Source organism: Rana temporaria, chromosome 5, assembly GCF_905171775.1.
Source record: "Rana temporaria chromosome 5, aRanTem1.1, whole genome shotgun sequence".
In the NCBI taxonomy this organism is placed as follows: Eukaryota; Metazoa; Chordata; class Amphibia; order Anura; family Ranidae; genus Rana; species Rana temporaria.
The window spans coordinates 421,012,584-421,033,219 of record NC_053493.1 but is presented as its reverse complement, the minus strand read 5'-3'; the positions used below and the strand labels follow the sequence as shown (position 1 = coordinate 421,033,219).

At 51.4% G+C, this 20,636-nt stretch overlaps 1 protein-coding gene across 5 annotated transcripts in view; it reads left to right on the top strand.

Annotated features, from left to right (window-relative positions):
* The window catches only part of SETD2 (SET domain containing 2, histone lysine methyltransferase), a 121,379-nt gene extending 117,795 nt beyond the window's left edge, over positions 1-3,584 (top strand). For all 5 annotated transcript variants that reach the window (XM_040355241.1, XM_040355239.1, XM_040355238.1 and 2 more), the window contains one exon: positions 2,521-3,584. In XM_040355241.1, the coding sequence (XP_040211175.1) occupies positions 2,521-2,682 (162 nt within the window). In that variant the 3' untranslated portion in view covers positions 2,683-3,584. The remainder of the gene's footprint in view (positions 1-2,520) is intronic.
* Positions 3,585-20,636: the final 17,052 nt, after the last annotated feature.

Genomic DNA, 20,636 nt, shown 5'->3' with positions numbered 1-20,636 from the left:
GTTTGGTGGAACTGTGCCCCCAGAGTTGCCCCCAGTGTTTGGTGGAACTGTGCCCCCAGAGTTGCCCCCAGTGTTTGGTGGAACTGTGCCCCCAGAGTTGCCCCCAGTGTTTGGTGGAACTGTGCCCCCAGTGTTGGTGTCAACGGAAGAAATTGTTTCCCTCATTGTTTGTATTGGTGACAAGAATTATGCCCGGTTGTCATTGGATGGCGCAGTGCCCCAAGGGATGGATAAAGGCAGGGAAAGGGCCACATCCGGACCCCCCGGGCCGCAAGTTGGAGACCCCTATGTTATGGGTATATGGAGCTGTTTTACTTTGCAACCATTTTAGCCACCTGGAGAGGCTTTCATCAAGGTTTTTGGATCACCCCAGATGTGCTCAGTAGGGTGGGTTCTGTGCCGGACCCTCGCATTCCCGGACTCTGAATCTCCCAGCATGTATGGAACGAAGCTGGAGCACCTGGAGGGGAAACTCCTTGGAACCCCAAATGTAGGCCCAGTCTTTTCATCCAACCGACCCACTCCAGCATCTTGAGGTACGCCACCCCAGAAGGAGGAGGGTGATCTAAGTTGCAAAGGGAAACTACTTCACAAACCCATATTGTAGAATATCCTAAGTTTTTTGGAATGTCCAACCATCTCATCGTGTGATCACCAGGTGTTCAAAATCTTTTGCCAACACAATGTTGGTGTGTAGTTATGCAAGCGGGTTATGGGATGAGACTCTCCTGCCTATGCCTATACCAGTGATGGCGAGCCTTGGCACCCCAGATGTTTTGGAACTACATTTCCCATGATGCTCGGCTACACTGCAGAGTGCATGAGCATCATGGGAAATGTAGTTCCAAAACATCTGGGGTGCCGAGGTTCGCCATCACTGGCCTATACCAAAATGAGGAATGAGTAGATTTCTCAGTAAAGTCCATGACCACCTGGCAGACTGGACGAGAGCAGGGGGTGGGGGTGCACACATGACATCATTGGTTGCTACGATGACGGCGGTCCTAGCAACCAATGACTGCAACTTAGTGAGGATCCAGCACAGCAGAATGGTGGTCTGACGGTCTGGACTGGACTGGACTGGACTGACGGTCTGCACTGGACTGACGGTCTGGACTGGACCGGACTGGACTGGACTGACGGTCTGGACTGGACTGGACTGACGGTCTGGACTGGACTGGACTGACGGTCTGGACTGGACTGGACTGGACTGGACCGGACTGGACTGGACTGACGGTCTGGACTGGACTGGACTGACGGTCTGGACTGGACTGGACTGACGGTCTGGACTGGACTGGACTGACGGTCTGGACTGGACTGGACTGACGGTCTGGACTGGACTGGACTGACGGTCTGGACTGGACTGGACTGACGGTCTGGACTGGACTGGACTGACGGTCTGGACTGGACTGGACTGACGGTCTGGACTGGACTGGACTGACGGTCTGGACTGGACTGGACTGACGGTCTGGACTGGACTGACGGTCTGGACTGGACTGGACTGACGGACTGGACTGGACTGGACTGACGGTCTGGTCTGGACTGACGGTCTGGACTGGACTGGACTGGACTGACGGTCTGGACTGGACTGGACTGACGGTCTGGACTGGACTGGACTGACGGTCTGGACTGGACTGGACTGACGGTCTGGACTGGACTGGACTGATGGTCTGGACTGGACTGGACTGACGGTCTGGACTGGACTGGACTGACGGTCTGGACTGGACTGGACTGACGGTCTGGACTGGACTGGACTGACGGTCTGGACTGGACTGGACTGACGGCCTGGACTGGACTGACGGTCAGTCCTGATGCGGACTGCGGTCCACCATTTAGTGAAGGATGTTCTAGAACAGGGGGTCTCAAACTGTCGCCCCTCCAGCTGTTGCAAAACTACAAGTCCCATGAGGCATTGCAAGGCTGACAAGTTACAAGCATGATTCCCACAGGCAGAGGCAAGATGGGACTTGTAGTTCTGCAACAGTTGGAGGGCCCCCAGTTTGAAAAACTTGGACAGGGGTCTCCAAACTTTCTAAACAAAGGGCCAGTTTACGATCCTTCAGACTTTAGGGGGGGCCAGACTAGGGTCATTGGGAGTATAAAATGTCCAGTGGGAGTAAATAATTCCATATCTTTGACAGTGGGAGGACTAGTGCCCCATCGTTGGTGTTAATGGAAAGAATTGATGGTGTCAGTTGGAGGAATAGTGCCCCATTGGTGTCAGCAACAAGAAGTATGCCCCATTTAAATTGGATAGAATAATGCCCCAAGGGCCACATTTAGGCAAGCAAAGGGCCTCATCCGGCCCCAGGGCCGCAGTTTGGAGACCCCTGGTATAGAAGGATCCCACAGGTACGGTGTATACAGAGTTAGTCCAAGCTGGAACAATGTAACTAATGTATAAATACATCTATACCTGGAATTCTTTTTTCATTTCTGGGGTAACATACAGCCAATCAGAATCCTGTATTTTCCAGTACACTGTGCAGTAATTCATTCCCTCTCCGCCTCTCCCAACAGCTGACGCACGGCGTCATGAACAAGGAGCTGAAGTACTGCAAGAACCCGGAGGATCTGGACTGCAACGAGAACGTCAAACACAAAACCAAGGAGTACATCAAGAAGTACATGCAGAAGTTCGGCTCCGTCTACAAACCCAAAGAGGACATTGAGATGGAATAGCCGCCGCCGCCGCCCTTTTTTTACCCAGCGACTGAGCATTAACGCAAGGAGATCGCTCGCACAACGTAACCGACCCAACCCAGGGGGGGGGCGGGCGCCATAATACTTTATTTGGACCCCCGAGTACTAAATTTCCCATAACCCCTTCGGACTGCAGAAGCGACGACGACGAGCGCAAGCTCCATGGACAGTTTCTGAAATCGCGCTTCCTCACTCGCTTCTCTGTCATGTCGACAAAATGCGTTTTTTTTTGTTTTTTTTCCTGTACAGCGCAATAAATTGTGGAACCCCCCCGTTTTTTTTTTTATTATGATCCCCCCGTCCCCTCCTCCTCCACCCGTACAGACGTGTATTATATTTTAACAGATGTGAATATAATGTTATATATTTTTGTTTCATCATCCTTCACCTGCAGTCAGGCGTTTTTTTGTTTTTTGTTTTCATGAGTGCTGTTTGGTTAACATGATGAATTTTCATACTGTAAATATCCAAAAACGACTCACAGCTAATTGTGTTTATCTAGATATTTGGGTATTTTTTTATAATTATTGCTGTTTTTTTTGCCATTTTCTGCTTTTTTTTTTTTTTTTCGCCCGTTGGCAGCTTTGTGCATTGCTGGTTTTCAGTTTTTTTTTTGTTTTACCGCTTATTATCGTTTTACTTCAAAATTTTTACAGAATTTTTTATGTATAAAAGAAAAAAAAAGAGAATAAAATACGATTTGCCTACAGAGAAATTTGGGAGGATCGCGGCAAATAACTGTTTTGGTATTTTTTTTTTTTGGTTCTGTATTTTTCTATTTTCGATGGCAAAATATGTAAGATGTGTGTACATGACGTTCAATGTACGTCGCCTCTGCCCGTGTGCTGTTGTATGGTTGAAAAAAAAAAAAGTTGAATATACTTATGGAGTTTCGCGGTGTAACTTCATTGTGCAGAGTCTCGTATTCTGACTGAAACAAAGATTATGAGAAGGGGTGGGGGTCAGAGGTCGGCCGGCGACGGGTGATTTATATGGTAGCAAAATTCTGGGAGGCCAATAATGTGTGTGATTATTTTTTTATTATTATTTACAGTCACAGGAAAAGGAGTTTTGATATATGGCAGGAAAATCCATTGAGGCTGAGGGCTCTCAAGGGGCTTGAGGGCATTGTGGACTACTATGGGAGCTGGGAGGCAACCTTGGAGGTTGGGGCACTATGGAGAGTTGGTTGGTTTTAACAGCAGGTCGAGGATGGGGGGTGCAGTGTGGGAGCCTGAGTGGCTCTCTGGGGGGCGGGGGGGGGCACTGTGGGCCACTATGGGAGCTGGGAGGCACTGTGGAACACCATTGCAGGTTGGGGCACTATGGGGAGCTGGAATGCCCGCGTAAGACACTATGGGAGCTGGAAGGCCCGCGTAGGACACTATTGGCAGTTGGGGCACTATAGAGAGATGGTGGTTTTATCAGCGGGTCGAGGATGGGGGGGTGCAGTGTGGGAGGCTGAGGGCTCTTAGGAGGCAATCTTGGCCATTATGGGAGCTAGGAGGCACTGTGGGCCACTATGGGAGCTGTAAGGCCCTGTAGCAGTGGTCATCGCCTCCTGTCCTCAGGGCCCACTAACAGGCCAGATTTAATGCATTACCTTGGGAAGATGCAGACTATAATACTGCAATCACTGAGCAGAAAATGATATCACCTGTGATGTATTTCAGTCATCTTGCAAACCTGGCCTGTTAGTGGGCCCCAAGGACAGGGTTGATGACCACTGCCCTGTAGGACACTATGGGAGCTGGGAGGCACTATGGGAGCTGGAAGGCCCGCGTAGGACACTATGGGAGCTGGAAGGCCCCGCGTAGGACACTATGGGAGCTGGAAGGCTCGCTTATGACGCTATGGGAGCTGGAAGGCCCCGCGTAGGACACTATGGGAGCTGGAAGGCCCCGCGTAGGACACTATGGGAGCTGGAAGGCCCCGCGTAGGACACTATGGGAGCTGGAAGGCCCCGCGTAGGACACTATGGGAGCTGGAAGGCCCCGCGTAGGACACTATGGGAGCTGGAAGGCCCCGCGTAGGACACTATGGGAGCTGGAAGGCCCCGCGTAGGACACTATGGGAGCTGGAAGGCCCGCGTAGGACACTATGGGAGCTGGAAGGCCCGCGTAGGACACTGGGAGCTGGAATGCCCGCGTAGGACACTGGGAGCTGGAATGCCCGCGTAGGACACTATGGGAGCTGGAGTGCCCGCGTAGGACACTATGGAAGCTGGAAGACCCGCGTAGGACACTATTGGCAGTTGGGGCACTATGGAGAGCTGGTGGTGTTAACCAGATGGGGGGTGGCAGCTACAGGCTCAGTGACGTACCCCTTGCGCACCGCTCCCGCGACTACAGGACACAACGGATTGCGGTTGCCCGTACGCAGCCAATTTAATTGCATGATCATAATGTAAACAAAGCTGTTGTGCATTAATTCTTTCATAACCGCTGTTTCCTGTTCTGTGATTGGCCCACAGCTATCACATGGTACCTGGGCCAATCACAGCACCCTGTATCATGTGATTCGCCGTTGCCAATCACAGATCACTAGTAATCAAAGCTACAGGCTAAGTGATGTGCTGCTCTCGCAATCACAGGACACGGTGGATTGCGGTTGCCGGTACCCAGTCGCTTTCATTGGCCAGGGATCATGTGATCGCTATGCAATCACATGATCATAATGTCAAGCGTTTTTGAATGAATTTATTCATAACAACTGTGTTTCCTATGCTGTGATTAGCCCACAGCTATCACATGGTACCTAATTACAGCACACTGTACAGCTACAGGCTAAGAGGCGTACCCCTTTGCGCGCTGCTCCCGCGACCACAGGACACAGTGGAATGCGATGGCTGGTACCCAGCCACTTTCATTTGCCGGGGGGGTCATGCGATCGTATGATTACAGGAAAAGAGTCTGGAATTATGGCAGGAAAATCAGTTGCCGTCCCCCCGCAGTGTATGTAGCAGCTGCGGGCCAAGTCGCGTACCCCTTGCATGCCACGCCTGCGACCACAGCGGATTGCGTTTGCCGGTACCCAGCTGCTTTCATTGGCCAGGGAATTATGTGTTTGCTATGCGATCACAATGTCAACAAAGTTCTTGTGAATGAATGCGTTTCCTGTCCTGTGATTGGCCCACAGATATCACATGGTACCAGGGGGTGATCACAGCACCATGTATCGTGTGATTAGCTGTAGCCAATCACAGATCACTAGTGATCAAAGCTACAGGCTAAGCGATGTACCCCTTGCGTGCAGCTCCCGTGACCATAGCAGATTGCGGTTGCCGGTAACCAGCCACTTTCATTGGCCGTGGAATCGCGTGATCGCTATGCCATGACATGATGTCAACAAAACGGTTTTGAATTAATTCATTCAGAACCGCTGTGTTTCCTATGCCAAGATTGGCCCACAGCTATAACATGGTACCTCTGCCAATCACAGCACCCTGTACCATGTGATGAACTGTAGCCAATCACTAGTGATCACAATCCATTCATGACGGTTGAAAACATTGGGGTGGATTCAGGTAGGTGCGTGCAAAACTGCAGCGGCGTAACGAATGACATTTACGTTACGCCTCCGCAAGTTTTACGGGCAAGTGCTTGATTCACAAAGCACTTGCCTGTAAAGTTGCGGCGTAGCGTAAAAGGGGCCGGCGTAAGCGCGTGTAATTCAAATGATCCCGTAGGGGGCGTGGATTATTTAAATTAGACGCGTTCCCGCGCCGAACGTACTGCGCATGCGCCGTCCCTAAAATTTCTAGACGTGCATTGCGGTAATTGACGTCGCAAGGACGTCATTGGTATCGACGTGAACGTAAATGGCGTCCAGCGCCATTCACGGACGACTTACGCAAACGACGTAAAATTTTCAAATCGCGACGCGGGAACGACGTTCATACTTAACATTGGCTGCGCCTCCTAATAGCAGGAGCAGCCTTACGCCGAAAACTACGTACGCAAACAACGTAAAAAAACTACCGCCGGGCGCACATACGTTCGTGAATCGGCGTAAGTATGTAATTTGCATACTCTACGCTGACATCTATGGGAGCGCCACCTAGCGGCCAGCGTCAGAATGCACCCTAAGATATGACGGCGTAAGATACTTTTGCCAGTCGTATCTTAGGCTAAAGTCGGCGTATCTAGCTTTCTGAATACAGAAAGTAGATACGCCGGCGCTACTTAGCAATTACGCGGCGTATCTATGGATACGCCGGCGTAATTGCTCTCTGAATCTACCCCAATGTTGTTGCACTGATCTTTGTTACAGCAATCAAAGGGTTAGAACACGGGGTCACATGCATGTCAAGATCCAAACCACAAATTGTAGGGAAATATGGTGCCGGAATAATAACCACATCACATGCATACCTAAAGCACACAAAGAAATAAAGGGACTTTACTGGTACCAAGGTGAAGGATTTTAGAATATAACACAAGGGAAGACACAGTTGGTTAAAATACAAATAGCTTTATTTACAAAATACTAAAAATCACAATATTAACATTTGGAGGGGGTCATATATTGCCCCATAGTAATACTCCCTTTTCTTTAGAAAAGTTAACTGTACATACTGTTTACCTAAATCTTCGTAACAAGCACATAGGTCGACGCGTTTTGCAAAATTGCTTCCTCAGGACCCTTTGCGTACTTTGAGGAGGAACAACCCGGCTGAAGGAACCTATATTGGACACAACCTGAGATTCATTAAATGTATTAAGGTTTTGGTACGTTATGACTAATAGATGTTTCTTTAGCCAGGTTGCTTTTCCTTAGGACACGTGAAGGGTCCTGAGGAAGCAATTTTGCAAAACGTGTCAACCTAGCTATGTGCTTGTCAAGAAAATATATGTAAACCACTTGTAATATACCCTTTTTCTTTGAAAGAGTTAACTGAATTATGGGGCAATGTATGACACCACAATTTTAACATTTTGTAAATAAAGCTATTTGTGTTTTAACAAAGTGTGTCTTCCATTGGTACCAAGTCCCCCCCCCCCCCTTTTTTTTTCCTCCTCCCTTTTTTTGGTGGTGTGTTTTTTTTTTTTGTCGGTCAAGATCTAAACCACCTTTTTAATTTTAGCAAGAGTTCCTGGATCTCCTAGATCAGTGGTTCTCAATCTCAGTCCTCAAGTACCCCCAACGGGGCATGTTTTCAGGTTTTCTATGCACGGCTGCTTTTATATCTAAGGGATGTTCCCGAAACATGGCCTGTTGATGGTACTTGAAGACTGAGGTTGAGAACCACTGTCCTAGATAGTAAAAGCTCATAGGTACCTTGATGTTAGACACCATTGGACATCTCAGGAGGCCTGTCCAGGGAATACTCCTGCAATGGAGGAGGATCCATCTGTTCCGGGACTCCAGAATGTAGCCCAGGAGACATTCCTCAAACATGGGATATTTCTGAACATGGGAAGAGTGGTTCTTACCAGCCCCGGAACAAGAGGACTGGTGCGTTGTGTCAGGTAATGATCCAGAGCTGTTGGATTAACAATCTGTTCCGAGAATCCAGGAGATGTTTCTCAAAGACCAGATCTTTCTGAATATGGGAAGAGTAGTTCTTACTAGCCCCTGACCTGGAGGACTGATGCATTGGGCCAGGTAATGATCCTGTGCTGTAGGGGGAACCATCTGTTCTGGAAGTCCAGAATGTAGCCATGGGAATGTTCCTCAAAGACGGGATCTTTCTGAACATGGGAAGAGTAGTTCTTACTAGCCCCGGAACTGGAGGACTGATGCATTGGGCCAGGTAATGATCCTGTGCTGTAGGGGGAACCATCTGTTCTGGAAGTCCAGAATGTAGCCATGGGGATGTTCCTCAAAGACGGGATCATTCTAAACATGGGAAGAGTAGTTCTTACCAGCCCCGGAACAAGAGGACTGGTGCGTTGGGCCATGGAATGGTCCAGAGCTGTTGGATTAACGATCTGTTCCGGGAATCCAGAATGTAGCCCAGGAGATGTTTCTCAAAGACAAGATCTTTCTGAATATGGGAAGAATAGTTCTTACTAGCCCCGAAACTGCAGGACTGATGCATTGGACCAGGTAATGATCCTGGGATGTAGGGGGAACCATCTGTTCTAGGAATCCAGAATGTAGCCCAGGAGACGTTCTCCAAAGACCAAATCTTTCCAAACGTGGGAAGAGTCGTTCTTACTAGCCCCCCGGACGGGAGGACTGGTGCATTGGGCCAGGTATTGATCCTGCAATGTAGGAGGAACCTTCTGTTCTGGGAATCCAGAATGTAGCCCAAGAGATGTTCCTCTAAGACCAGATCTGGAGGACTGGTGCATTGGGCCAGATAATGGTCTCGGAATTATCCTGCTATGGAGGAGGGACCATCTGTTCCAGGAACCCAGAATGTAGCCCAGGAGACATTCTCCAAAAACTGGATCTTTCCAAACATGGGAAGAGTAGTCCCTACCAGCCCCAGAACGGGAGGACTGGTGCATTGAGCCAAGGAATCATCCTGCAGTGTAGGAGAAACCTTCTGTTGCGGGAATCCAGAATGTAGCCCAGGAGACATTCTCCAAAGACCACATTTTTTTTCTAAACGTGGGAAGTCGTTCTTACCAGTCCCCGAATGGGAGGACTGGTGCATTGGGCTGGGTAATGATCGTGGGATGTTGGCTGAACCATCTGTTACGGGACTCCAGAATGTAGCCCAGGAGACATTACTCTGGATCTTTCTGACCATGGGAAGAGTAGTTCTTACCAGCCCCAAAAAAGGAAGACTGGTGCATTGGGCCAGGTAATGATCTAGGGATCAGGGAATTATCCTGCTATGTAGTAGGGACCATCTGTCCCAGGATCCCAGAATGTAGCCCAGGAGACATTCCTCAGAGTCAGGATCTTTCCAAACATAGGAAGAGCAGTCCCAACCAGCCCCAGAACGGGAGGACTGGTGCATTGGGCCAGGTATTGATCCTGCAATGTAGGAGGAACCTTCTGTTCTGGGAATCCAGGATGTAGCCCAAGAGATGTTCCTCTAAGACCAGATCTTTCTGAATATGGGAAGAGTAGTTCTTACTAGCCCCAAAATAGGAAGGCTGGTGCATTGGGCCAGGTACTGATCTAGGGATCAGGTAATTATCCTGCTATGTAGGAGGGACAATTTGTTCCAGGAACCCAGAATGTAGCCCAGGAGACATTTCCCCAAAGACAGGGTTTTTCCAAACATGTGAAGAGTAGTCCCCCGACCAGCCCCAGAACGGGAGGACTGGTGCATTAAGCTAAGGAATGATCCTGCAACGTAGGAGGAACCTTCTGTTATGGGAACCCAGAATGTGGCTCAAAGGACATTCCTCACAGACAGGATCTCTCCAAACCCCAGAATTGGAGGACTGGTGCGATGAGCTATGACCTACCTGACTGTGAGATGTAGGTAAATGAGCCTGCTCGGGAGCTATATCCACAGAGAGAAGGGCCAAGTTAGTCCAAATAGAGATTGTAGAGCAGGGGGTGCCTTTTAAAGAGGGAGAACCTTCAACTCTATAGTAGAGAAGTGAGTAACTCGCTGACCAAGGGAAATGGGCAGAAGGGCTCAACTTTTTTGAGACCAGGACCCAGTAAATTCTTCCAAAACCTTCCATGCCCCAAAAGTATAAAATGTTTATACTCAAAAACAAAATGTATGTGAATGCATAACGTATTGAAATGATGAAAGACTTTGGATGTCACGGTGAGGATGGAAGAAGGTCGGAGACTCTACAACACTGTGGGACACTATTGGAGGTTGGGGCACTGTGGAGGGTTGGAGGTTCTGTAGCAGGCCGGGGATGGGAGTGGGAGGCTGAGGGATCTCAGGGGGCACTGTGGGCCACAATGGGAACTGGGAGGCACTGTGGGACACCATTGGAGTTGGGAGGCACTGTGGGCCACCATGGGAGCCAGGAGTCACTGTGGGACACCATTGGAGGTGGGAGGCACTGTGGGACACCATTGGAGGTGGGAGGCACTGTGGGACACCATTGGAGGCGGGAGGCACTGTGGGCCACCATGGGAGCTAGGAGGCACTGTGGGACACCATTGGAGGTGGGGGGCACTGTGGGCCACCATGGGAGCTAGGAGGTACTGTGGGACACCATTGGAGGTGGGAGGCACTGTGGGACACCATTGGAGGTGGGGGGCACTGTGGGCCACTATGGGAGCTAGGAGGCACTGTGGGACACCATTGGAGGTGGGAGGCACTGTGGGCCACCATGGGAGCTAGGAGGCACTGTGGGACACCATTGGAGGTGGGAGGCACTGTGGGACACCATTGGAGGGGGGAGGCACTGTGGGACACCATTGGAGGTTGGGGAGCGATAGAGTACTGGTGGTTCTAACAAGAGGCCAGGGATGCTGGGGGGGGGGGGGCAGTGTAGGAGAATGAGGGCTCTTAGGGGGCCACTTAGCTGGAAGGCACTATGGAGGGCTGGAGGTTCTTCAGCAGGCCAGGGATTGAAGAGGGCAGTGAGGGGGGCAGGCTTCTCAGGGGCCACTATGGGAGCTGGGAAGGCATTGTGGGATGCTATTGGAGGTTGAGGCACTATGGAGGGCTGGAGCTTCTAAAGCAAGCCGGGTATTTGGGAGGGGGGGGGGGCTGAGGACTCTCATCACTGTGCCAATAGGAGAAGAGAGCAGATTGACGGAGAGATGAGATCATTGGTCTGCTGGTTCTCCTCTCACTGTCCAATCACCAAGCTTGGTTGGGGTCAGGACAACCTGGGCTCAGAGGAAGTGGCTTGAATATTACCTGAAGTCAGACTGAGGACATCTAGTGAGAGAGAGAAAAAAGAAGACCTGGGGGGGGGATCTCTGAATTGAAGGTAAATATTGCGGCCAATGCCGGAGTTGTTTTATCTTTTTAAAAGGCCGATCGTTCGATCGTTTCTATCCTGTTATTTTTTTTTTGGAAGGAGTTCCCCTTTAAGGCTCCGATCCTCCAAACAAAGAAAAGTTTTGTCCGGAGTTTCCTTTTCGGAAGACGACGCTCTTTGTAGAAGGTGATGATGTCACTGTCCTGCGGTGTAGTTGGCGGTCTCTGCCACCAGGGGGTGATAGGAGGTCGAGTTTTCCATTCTCCCCTCCATAGTTAGTATTTCAGTAACCCAATCCCAGCGCTGAGGATGTGCCAGAAATTCTGCAGTAATTATACGGACCGTCCCGCTAATCCCATAATCCCGGGACATTAGGAATGCGTATTCTAGGAAAGTAACGCTAAAATAGGACCCACCGCCGCCTCCCCACCCCCACTCAATGGATGGAGATTGTGAATGGGCCCAGAGCGCTTAGAGGTGCAGAACTTCAACAATGGGCCGGATTCAGAAAGACTTACGACGGGCGTATCTGTAGATACGCCGCCGTAAGTCCGAATCCGCGCCGTCGCAACTTTAAGCGTATGCTCAAACTGAGATACGCTTAAATGTTGCCTAGATACGACCGACGTAAGTCTCCTACGCTGTCGTATCTTAACTTCGCCTATTTACGCTGGCCGCTAGGGGCCTGTACGCTGATTTACGCCTAGAATATGTAAATCAGCAAGATACGCCTATTCATGAACGTACGCCCGGCCGTCGCAGTACAGATACGCCGTTTACGTAAGGCTTTTTCCGGCTTAAAGTTACCCCTGCTATATGAGGCGCAGCCAATGTTAAGTATGGACGTTGGGCCAGCGTCGAATTTTCTGTCGATTACGTCGTTTGCGTAAGTCGTTCGCGAATAGGGCTGAGCGTCATTTACGTTCACGTCGAAAGCATTGGCTATTTGCGGGTTAATTTGGAGCATGCACACTGGGATACTTTCACGGACGGCGCATGCGCCGTTTGGAAAAAGTGTCATTTACGTGGGGGTCACAATACATTTACATAATACACGCCCACATCTTCCACATTTGAATTAGGCGGGCTTACGCCGGCCTATTTACGCTACGCTGCCACAATTTTGCTTTGCCTGTCAAAGTTGCGGTGGCGTAACGTAAATAGGATACGTTACGCCCGCACACAAATACGCGCTCCCTACCTGAATCTACCCCACAGTTTCCTAAGAGTGTTACTGTGTCTGTGATATTGTATCACATGACTGTGGGGGAGGGGACATTAGAGTGTAAGCTCCTCTGGTACAGAGACTGATGTGATTGGCTCAGTGTTCTCTGTACAGCACTACAGTATATGTCAGAGATATTACACGGATTACTTGTGATGATTTCTCTATGAATGGTGAGATCTTCCCCCCAGTGAAGGGCGAGATGCAAATTTTGCAATAAAGATTCTTTGTTCCCGTGAACAGGAAACCCCCGGGGGATCCGCCACACCCAGCACTGCCCCCCCCCCCCGCCACACCCAGCACTGCCCCCCGCCACACCCAGTACTTCCCCCAACCCGCCACACCCAGCACTGCCCCCCAACCCCCTCCCCACACCCTGTACTTCCCCCCTCCACACACCCAGCACTTCCCCCAACCCGCCACACCCAGCACTGCCCCCCAACCCCCTCCCCACACCCTGTACTTCCCCCCTCCACACACCCAGCACTTCCCCCAACCCGCCACACCCAGCACTGCCCCCCAACCCGCCACACCCAGCACTGCCCCCCAACCCGCCACACCCAGCACTGCCCCCCAACCCCCTCCCCACACCCTGTACTTCCCCCCTCCACACACCCAGCACTTCCCCCAACCCGCCACACCCAGCACTGCCCCCAACCCGCCACACCCAGCACTGCCCACCCCCCCCTCCCCACACCCTGCACTTCCCCCCTCCACACACCCAGAAATGCTCCCACCCGTCACACCCAGCACTGCCCAACCCCCCCTCCCCACACCCAGCACTGCCCCCCAACCCCCCCTCCTCCCCACACCCAGCACTGCCCCCCATCTCCACACCCAGCACTGCCCCCCTCCCAACACCCAGCACTGCCCCCCAACCCCCCCTCCTCCCCACACCCAGCACTGCCCCCCTTCTCCACACCCAGCACTGCCCCCCGCCACACCCAGCACTGCCCCCCTTCTCCACACCCAGCACTGCCCCCTCCCCAAAACCCAGCACCCAGCACTGCCCCCCTCCACACCCATCACTGCCCAACCCCCCCTCCTCCCCACACCCAGCACTGCCCCCCTTCTCCACACCCAGCACTGCCCCCCTTCTGCACACCCAGCACTGCCCCCCCTTCTCCACACCCAGCACTGCCCCCCAACCCGCCACACCCAGCACTGACCACCCCCCCTCCCCACACCCTGCATTTCCCCCCTCCCCACACCCTGCACTGCCCCCAACCCGCCACACCCAGCACTGCCCAACCCCCCCTCCCCACACCCAGCACTAGATCTACTGAGTACTGCCAAAGCCACTGCTAGATCACCTGCTAGATCTACTGCCGGAACCACTGCAGAAGAAAGAGAAATAATAGAGATCACCCGATGATCCCCGCTTCCAGTGACGCCGTCCTCCCTTCCGTCTTGCACAGTTGTAGCGGCTCCTCTGGTCTGAAATGGTCTCTGATTTTACCGCACACTCTGAGCTCCTCACAATGTGCATTAGAAGCTACATCTAGATAGATCCCGCCTCATTTCCTGTCTGGAGAACATTTAAGCATCACCCAGCCCTTTCCATCTGTTTTCTCTTTTTCTTTTCTCTCTCTCCGACCTTCTTTCCTTTCTCCCTTCCATATCTTTCTTTCCTATCCCGGGCTCCGGATCATACGAATCTGTCCTTCCTCAGATATCAGAGAAACCTTCCCATGTGCTTTCCACATTCCGCCCCCCAGAATCGTCTCCCGTAGACAGCTGCCAGCTTTGCCCGATTTATTAACGCGCCCTCGGCCCACTTTTTCTTCTTGTGGGGGGGGTGGGGGGGGTTGTCACAGGATTTGTCTTCAATCTGGGGGCATCTCGTGGCATGTACCGGAGCCCACCCGGAGATAAATGCAAACAAATGCCGTCAGAAGGGCCCGGGCGCAGCTGTTGTCACGCCATGCTGGATAAACTGTAAATCCGAGGTCTCAAATTCCTCCTCCGGCCCGCTATTCACAGCCACCTGTTCCCTCTCGCCCTCCGCGCTCAATCACGTTCGACTGGCAGGGATTCCGTATGAGGGCCGACAGGAGCCGGATCATCGCAAAATTAATCAATGAGCGCGGCCCGCCTTGTTTTACAGGGACAGATGTCACCATCGGGATCGACTTACCCTGAAGGGCCTCGGGCACCGGCCCGGGGGGGGGGGGGGGGAGAAGATTGAGACCCTCCATTTATACAAGGCCATGCTGCTCATACTTTAGATCATGGGGTACTCAACCTGTGGCCCTCCAGCTGCTGTGAAACTACAAGTCCCATCGTGCCTCTGCCTTTGGGAGTCATGCCCTGCAATGCCTCATGGGACATGTAGTCCTGAAACAACCAGAGGGCCACATGTTGGGTACCCATTCTTTAGACCAGGGGTCTCCAAACTTTCTAAACAAAGGTCCAGATTACCAGGGGCGGACTGACAACTCATGGGGCCCCCGGGCAATTGAAGATTATGGGGCCCCTGGGCTTACAGATGGCCACCACGCCAGGAGGCAGCGCAGCTAAAATCTCAGGATTTTCACATCAAAAGCATGTCGGTTTCGGACATATCAGGGACAGATGTAAAAAAAAACACATATTTCTACATACTGTCCCTAGTTTTACTGAGCCTGGCATCCCTAAAGGGGCCCCCTGGTGGCATGGGGCCCTCGGGAAGTGCCCGAGAGTGCCAATGGTCAGTCCGCCCCTGTGATTACTGTTCTTCAGACTTAACGGGGGCCGGACTGTGGCCATCGGGGGTAGAGAAGGTCCCGATTATCAGTGGGAATAAACAATGCCCCATCTTTGGTGTCAGTGGGAGGAAACATGCCCCGTCATTGGTGTCATTAACCACTTAGGGACCGCCTAACGCTGATATACGTCGGCAGAATGGCACAATCACTTACAGGTACGTCGCCTTTAAGAGCCCAGCCGTGGGTTGCGCGCGCGCACGCACCGCCGGCGAGCGCACGCGACCTGTTCTGAAGCTCGGTGACCGCGCCCGCGGGACCCGCGGACCCGAACGCTGCCGGTGTCCCGCGATCGGTCACAGGAGCTGAAGAACGGGGAGAGGTGAGTGTAAACTCAGCTTCCCCGTTCTTCACTGTGGCAGTTTCACTGATCGTCTGTTCCCTGATATATGGAAAAGACGATCAATGACGTCACACATCCAGCCCCGCCCCCCTACAGTTAGAAACACAATTGAGGTCACACTTAACCCCTACAGCGCCCCCTAGTGGTTAACTCCTAATCTGCAATGGTCATTTTCACAGTAGTCAGTGCATTTTTATAGCACTTTTCGCTGTGAAAATGACAATGGTCCCAAAAATGTGTCCGATGTGTCCGCCATAATGTCGCAGTCACGAAAAAAATCGCTGATCGCCGCCATTACTAGTAAAAAAAAAAAAAAATGATTAATAAAAATTACATAAAACTATCCCCTATTTTGTAAACGCTATAAATTTTGCGCAAAGCAATCGATAAACGCTTATTGCGATTTTTTTTTACCAAAAATAGGTAGAAGAATACGTATCGGCCTAAACTGAGGAAAAATTATGTTTTTTTATATATTTTTTGGGGATATTTATTATAGCAAAAAGTAAAAAATATTGCATTTTTTTCAAAATTGTCGCTCTATTTTTGTTTATAGCGCAAAAAATAAAAACCGCAGAGGTGATCAAATACCACCAAAAGAAAGCTCTATTTTTGGGCAAAAAAGGACGCCAATTTTGTTTGGGAGCCACGTCGCACGACCGCGCAACTGTCAGTTAAAGTGACGCCGTGCGGAATCGCAAAAACTGGCCGGGTCCTTGACCTGCATAATGGTCCGGGGCTTAAGTGGTTAAGCCCCATTGCTGGTGTCATTGGTGTTATTGCGAGGAATTGTGTCCCATCGTTCGTCTCATTGCGAGGAATTGCGCACCATCATTGGTATCAGTGGGTCGAATTATCTCCCATTGTTGGTATTAGTGTTTGAAAATAGGGCCCCAAGGGCCGGATCAAAGCAAGCAAAGGGCCGCATCTGGCCCCCGGGCCGCAGTTTGGAGACCACTGCTTTAGACGATGGTCCCTCAACATGTCAAGAGTATCTAAACCCAAGACTAAAAATGTCCTACTAATGCTTGGATGTGGGGGCTGCATTCGTTTTCACTCATCTGGATTTTTTTTCACATGATGATTCTGCCACTTTCTGTCCTAGGGTGGCAACGCTCACTTACTGCACTGTATCTATGGAGTAGCAGCATGGTCATCCAAGGGTTAAAAAAAAAAGCAGCATCATCTGTGACGTCATCATTCTTGTATGTGCTTCTTGATTGGTGTCTTGTGTTACTCTTCAGCCATATCCACCGTGCCGATTCCCTTCCAGGCCCTCTGCTGCTTTCATTGGCTCTTGAAATGGGGGGCGGACCTAGCCCATCTGATCTGGGGGGGTGCAGAAGTCCCTAACAGTCTGACAAAGATGCAGGGAGCCCCTATGCCCCTTTACATTAGTTGCCCCATCAGAGTGCCCCCCTTACATCAGTTTCCCCATCAGAGTGCCCCCCTTACATCAATTTCCCACATCAGAGTGACCCTTTACATCAGTTGCCCCATCAGAGTGCCCCCTTACATCAGTTTCCTCCATCAGAGTGCCCCCTTACATCAGTTTCCTCCATCAGAGTGCCCCCTTACATCAATTACCCCATCAGTTTCCCCATCAAAGTCCCCCCTTAAATAAAACTCCCCCATCAGAGTGGCCCCTTACATCAATTTCCCCCATCAGAGTGCCTCCTTACATCAGTTGCCCATCAGCATGCCCCTTAAACCAATTTCCCCCATCAGAGTGCCCCCTTAACATCAGTTGCCCTCAAAGTGACCCCTTACATCAGTTTCCCCCATCAGAGTGCCCCTTACATCCGATTACCCCCTCTACATCAGTTGCCCCATCAGAGTGCCCCTTAAATCAATTTCCCCCATCAGAGTTCCCCCCTTACATCAGTTGGCCTCATCAAAGTGACCCCTTACATCAGTTTCCCCATCAGAGTGCCCCCTTACATCCATTGCCCCCATCAGAGTGCCCCTTTACATCAATTACCCTCATAAATCAGTTGCCCCATCAGAGTGCCCCTTTACATTAGTTGCCCCATCAGAGTGGCTCCTTACATCAGTTGCCTTCATCAAAGTGCCCCCTTACATCAATTTCCCCATCAGAGTGCCCCCCTACATCAATTGCCCCATCAGAGTGCTCCCTTACATCAATTTCCCCCATCAGTTGCCCCATCAAAGTCCCCCCTTAAATCAACTTCCCCCATCAGAGTGCCCCCTTACATCAATTTCCCCATCAGAGTGCCCCCCTACATCAATTGCCCCCATCAGAGTGCCCCCTTAAATCAGTTCCCCTATCAGAGTGCCCCCTACATCAGCTGCCCCATCAGAGTGCTCCCTTACATCAATTTCCCCCATCAGAGTGCCTCCTTACATCAGTTGCCCATCAGCATGCCCCTTAAACCAATTTCCCCCATCAGAGTGCCCCTTTACACCAGTTGCCCCATCAGAGTGGCCCCTTACATCAGTTTCCCCCATCAGAGTGCCCCTTACATCAGATTACCCCCTCTACATCAGTTGCCCCATCAGAGTGCCCCTTAAATCAATTTCCCCCATCAGAGTGGCCCCTTACATCAGTTGGCCTCATCAAAGTGACCCCTTACATCAGTTTCCCCATCAGAGTGCCCCCTTACATCCATTGCCCCCATCAGAGTGCCCCCTTACATCCATTGCCCCCATCAGAGTGCCCCCTTACATCAATTTCCCCATCAGAGTGCCCCCTTACATCAATTTCCCCCATCAGAGTGCCCCCTTACATCAGTTGCCCCATCAGAGTGCCCCTTTACATCAGTTGCCCCATCAGAGTGGCTCCTTACATCAGTTTCCCTCATCAAAGTGACCCCTTACATCAATTACCCCCAACAGAGTGCCCCCTTACATACATTTCTTTCCCCATCAGAGTGCCCCCTACATCAATTGCCCCATCAGAGTGGCCCCTTTACATCAGTTGCCCCATCAGAGTGGCTCCTTACATCAGTTGCCCTCATCAAAGTGACCCCTTACATCAATTTCCCCATCAGAGTGCCCCCCCTACATCAATTGCCCCCATCCGAGTCCCCCATTAAATCAGTTGCCCCATCAAAATGCCCCTTACATCAGTTGCCCTCATCAAAGTGACCCCTTACATCAGTTGCCCTCATCAAAGTGACCCCTTACATCAGTTGCCCCATCAGAGTGCCCCTTACATCAATTTCCCCATCAGAGTTCCCCCATCAGAGTGCCCCCTTACATCAATTTCGCCCCATCAGAGTGCCCCCTTACATCAATTTCGCCCCATCAGAGTGCCCCTTTACATCAGTTGCCCCCATCAAAGTGACCCCTTAGATCAGTTGCCCCATCAGAGTGCCCCCCTACATCAATTGCCCCATCAGAGTGCCCCCCTACATTAATTGCCTCCATCAGAGACCCACTGCTATCCAAAGTGAGTCCTATCTTCCTGACAAACCCTCTTCTAATGCGGGGAGTGCAGCGTTGGCCAAGAGTCCCACCTTCCTGACAAACTTTTCTCCTATTGCAGATGGTGCAGAGTCGGCCTGTCCTCACCTGTACTTGGCCTGTACTCGACCTGTACTCGGCCTGTACTCACCTGTACTCGGCCTGTACTCACCTGTACTCAGCCTGTACTCGGCCTGTACTCAGCCTGTACTCACCTGTACTTGGCCTGTACTCACCTGTACTCGGCCTGTACTCACCTGTACTCGGCCTGTACTCACCTGTACTCGGCCTGTCCTCACCTGTACTTGGCCTGTACTCGACCTGTACTCGGCCTGTACTCACCTGTACTCGGCCTGTACTCGGCCTGTACTCAGCCTGTACTCGGCCTGTACTCAGCCTGTACTCGGCCTGTACTCACCTGTACTTGGCCTGTACTCACCTGTACTCGGCCTGTACTCACCTGTACTCGGCCTGTACTCACCTGTGCTCGGCCTGTACTCACCTGTGCTCACCTGTACTCGGCCTGTACTCACCTGTGCTCACCTGTACTCGGCCTGTACTCGGCCTGTACTCACCTGTACTCGGCCTGTACTCACCTGTACTCACCTGTCCTTCCCCTTTGCAGCTTGGCATGTTTGCCCTGGGCTCTAGATGAACGTGTCCCAGTGTTCTGTCGAATAGTGCCCGTTGCCGCTCAGCTGGACTGACGTGCCAGGGGGGCGCATGCACACATTGTAGGAGGTATCTCTCGAGGGGAGATACCATTTCACAGGCACAATTGAAACCTATACAAACAGTGGGGGGGGGGGAGAGACCATAGTTCTTACATTGTCCATCGCCGTTAGCCGCCCTCCAGCAGCAGCGATGCACAACCTGAGAACTACGGTGTCCCCCCCCCCCCGCTGTTTGTATAGGTTTACATTGTGCCTTTGAAATGGTATCTCCCATCTTACGATGTGCGCATGCGCCTTTGCTACGTCAGCCAAGGGAAAACAGCGGTTGTGCTATGACGTTAGGCGCGCATGCGCCGTTCGTCCTGGGCACTATTCGATGGGGGGGCACTTTGACAGAACACCGCCACGGTCTATAGGACAGAAACAAAACCCCTGTTGGGTTATATTTTGTGCCATGTGTGTCCCATTAGGGAGATTTCTCTTTACTTCCTGTCTTATACAGACAACAGCGACTTTGTTAAACGTTTCTCACGCTTAGGGCAGCCCTTTGAAATTAAGGGGGTTCCCCTAGACGCAGCTCATGGGGACCTGCTGAAAATACGCAGAAATGAGCGTGCACTCTGTCGTTTCCTGGTGTGAGCCAATCCCGACTCCACCCAAAACTACAAAAAATATATATATAAGATTTGGATTCAGCCTTTGTGGTCTGGGTAC